Below are 3,580 nucleotides of genomic sequence, written 5' to 3'. Positions count from 1 at the left end.
TATGTACAGCATGTGATTCTTCTCTCTTACTGAGAATTCACAGTTTTCTAGATTTCTGGGGGATCATCAACTTCCAAGCGAATCCCGCAACTGTCCCTACTGCTGTCTCCAGAAGGAAAGCCTTTCTTTTGAAGGATATTAAGGTATGTTTAGAAGATAAATGTCTTCTTCTGTCCCTCAACTCACGTTCCTCGAGCTTCTCCTGCTCCTCCTCCTCGCTCGATCAAATCTGAGAAAGGATCCAGCCACATGCATGCGGCTCTCTCCACTCCCACATCTATCTATTCCTCTCCACATCTATCTATCTATCTTGAATCTATCTTTAATCTCTCTGTCTCTAATGTATCTATCTTTAATCAATGTTTTCTTGGAGTGTACGTACACCCTACACAGTGTTGCTTAAGAAGACTCGTTGTAGTTTTCTACCAGGCCGACCTGAATAGAGGAATTTCTCTTCTTCTGTCTCCATGTTCTTTTTCCTCACTCTCTCTCGGTCCCTTTCTTCTTCATTTGGACTCAAATCGAGACAGCCTTTTTAAAGTAGAGAAGGACCGATTCTTTGCAGACAGAAGCCGTTTCAGATCTTATCATAGAAGCACGGGAAAGTTACGTCGACAATCTCTCATTCTTTCTTTTTCTTCTTTTCTTCTTCTCTAATCCTCATCTTTCTTTCTTTCTTTTCTAGGCAATGGAGAAATCGAGATCTGCGTCTGTTGCATCTAGGCCCTTGCATGCAGCGAGGAATCTTCTTCGAGATTTCTCTTCTTTCTTTCCTTCTTCTTCTTCTTCCTCTTTCTCCTCCTCTTCCTCTTCTTTCTTTAGTGATATAGATCTCGAGGACGGAAGTCGTAGGGAAGGGAGCAAATTCTCTTCGTCTTCTCTTCCTGCAAGTCTGGGAGGTCGCGGTCCATGGAGATGCGCTGCATGCAGTAAGATTTGTCTCTACTCCTACTATATACTACGACCTGCATGTACACCCGGTAAGGGCACACAAAACTACGAAGAAGAAAAGAAGAGAAAAAGAAAAAGAGAAGAAAAGACAAGAGGAAGAGGAGAGCAGAACAAAAAGAAGGTCTTTTCTTCTTCTTCTTCTCTTTCTTTTTCTCTCTTATCGGAGTTGTCGTCTCCTTCTATCCCTAGAGCAATAAGAGAGAGAGAGAGAGACTGGCTTGGCACTCTGACTCTCTCCTGTACAGACTCGAGCACATCCAGACACCTCCAGTATCTTGTATCTTCAATCGATCTTGAATCCATCTTTAGTCGAGCTTTCCTCTTTAATCTATTTCTTCTTTCAATCTCTCTCTCTATTTATGTGTGAAGTTTCTCTTCTTCTTTTTTGTCGATGATTCTGACGTCTTCTCCTCCTCGTCTTCTTGTAATCTTTCTTTCTCTTCTTTCTCTTCTTTTCTTCTTCTTGCCGATCTCCACTCGACCCAAATCAACTTCTTCGCCTGTACGTACACCTACATATATATACATATATATTTATGGATATTCAGCGAGTAGGAGGTTTGAGAGAGAGATAGATAGAGAGAGGGCTAGACAGTTGAGAGGCTTTTTTCTCTTTTTGCAGAGGAGAAGAAGAAGGAGGGGAGGAGGAGGAAGAAAATGAGTGTGTGGGGTGGATGTCCCTCCGCCCTATTTCTTCTTGTATAGTGCGAATTCAATGCCCCATCAAACATCCGACCAACAGTCTGGATATGCATATATTCATCTATTTATCTATATATATATGTATATGTGTGCCTATAGATATATAGATCAATCTACTTCTTTCTTCGTCGTCTGTCTATTTCTCTCTTTTTTGTTTCTTGTCTTTCCCCTCTATCTTCTTTTCTTTCTTTCTGTCTGTCCTTCACTGCGTTGTCTTTTCTTTCTTTCTTTCTCATTCTTTCTCATTCTTTCTTTCTGTTTAGGTGTATCTTTGGGTTTATTAGAGACTTGTGTGTGGTGCATGCGATGCTTCGCTGACGGAAGATTTCCCTCCATACTCAACCCTCGACAATTCCTTAAAGTAAGAAAGAAAGAGTGAGAAAGAGAGAAAGAAAGAGATTCCTGTAGACCTTCTTCCTCATCGCGATTGCTCGGTCGCCTATAGATTTATGTAGGTGGAGATTTGGGTAAAGAAATTCTCTATCTCTCCATACAGACGACAAGTGAAGAAGCAAACAGAGGTAGGAGGTAGGAAAGACACAGACCTTGAGAAAGAAAGAAAGAAAGATAGAAAGATAAGAAAGGAAGAGAAGAAATTTGGAAGAAAGAAAGAGCAATGAATAGAGATGACGGAAATGAAGGAAATCCCAATTTTCCTCTTGGCTGCTCTCTCACACCTCTATTCTAAATTAAAGGAGGAGGAGGAGTTGAATGATCGATAGATTCATTCCCATCTCTCGACATACACAAACAGAGGTAGATCTATACACTAGGAGATACTAAATATAACTGCAACGACTACCTGTATCTGTCTTTAATCTATCTTTAATCTATCTATGTGTATGCATTTATGAGTGAGAGAGAGAGAATTGGAAGAGTTAGGAGATTGCAAGGAAGAGGAGGAGGAGGAAGAAAAGAATCTCAAGAATAAATTCAACCTACCAGCCGTCAACGAGAGAAACTTGATAGTGAACAATATCAAGAAAGAAAGAAAGACAGGAGAAGCAGAGGGGTGGAGATGAAGACCTTCTGCTTCTTCTTGCTCTTCTTATCAGAACGAAGAAAGAACTAGCCGTTGCTAATCTCCCTAGCCATAATACTTCCGATACCCCCACCTCCGCTACTTCTCCATCTTAAGAAGAAGAGGAAGAAATGCAAGATGAAAAAGAAGAGAAGATGATTCATCAGGTTAACGAAGAAGAGGAAAGATGACGATTTCTCTACACCTCCACGATAGAAGAAGACTTGTGATGGAGATGCATGCAGTCGTATATATATACATACATGCAAATCTATCTCTCTCTATCTATCTATATATATCTATTTATATATCTATATATGCGTGTAAAGGTCTATTTGTATGTGTAGGAGTGCTTGGGTTTGTGGGAGAAGGAGGAGGAGAGAAGAAGAAGTGCTAGAGAACTAAACAGAGAGAAGAGAGGCTTAGAAAGAATGAAGACGAACTCTAGAGGGGGGTCAGATGAACTTACACCGGCGTTTCTTTCTCACTCTTTCTTTCTTTCTTTTGATGAATGTGTTGACTCGTGTGTAGGTGACCATTCCTATATTAACAGGAGAAGATGAAGATGAAGAAGAAGAAGCAACAAGAGAGGAGTCGACACGTCATAATAGTCATACAAGCCCTTCTACGGCTTCTACTACTATGCATAAGGAAGGGGCAGGCACACCAGCAGGAAGTCCGCAGATAGAAGAGAGCCCAGCCTCATCTTCCTCTTCTTCGACTAATACATGGACACTCGAAGACATCGAGAAACTTATCGGTCTGTCGCCTTCTCCTTCTATCTATCTATCTTTAATCTATCTTTAATCTATCTTTAATCTATCTTTAATCTATCTTTAATCTATCTTTAATCTATCTATCTATCTTTAATCTATCTTTAATCTATCTATCTATCTTTAATCTATC

General features: G+C 40.3%; 1 protein-coding gene across 1 annotated transcript in view; it reads left to right on the top strand.

Moving 5' to 3' along the window:
• Positions 1 to 3,433, top strand: part of CSUI_009422 (swirm domain-containing protein) — a gene marked incomplete at both ends in the record, with an annotated part of 4,504 nt that extends 1,071 nt beyond the window's left edge. The window contains 4 exons of the mRNA XM_068069538.1: positions 10 to 143; positions 686 to 929; positions 1,917 to 2,014; positions 3,206 to 3,433. Of these exons, the coding sequence (XP_067918486.1) occupies positions 10 to 143; positions 686 to 929; positions 1,917 to 2,014; positions 3,206 to 3,433 (704 nt within the window). The remainder of the gene's footprint in view (positions 1 to 9; positions 144 to 685; positions 930 to 1,916; positions 2,015 to 3,205) is intronic.
• Between the last annotated feature and the right edge of the window lie 147 nt (positions 3,434 to 3,580).

This window comes from Cystoisospora suis, assembly GCF_002600585.1.
Source record: "Cystoisospora suis strain Wien I chromosome Unknown contig_5618, whole genome shotgun sequence".
In the NCBI taxonomy this organism is placed as follows: domain Eukaryota; phylum Apicomplexa; class Conoidasida; order Eucoccidiorida; family Sarcocystidae; genus Cystoisospora; species Cystoisospora suis.
Note: the sequence above shows the minus strand (reverse complement) of the source record. Positions and strands in the feature narration are given on the sequence as shown.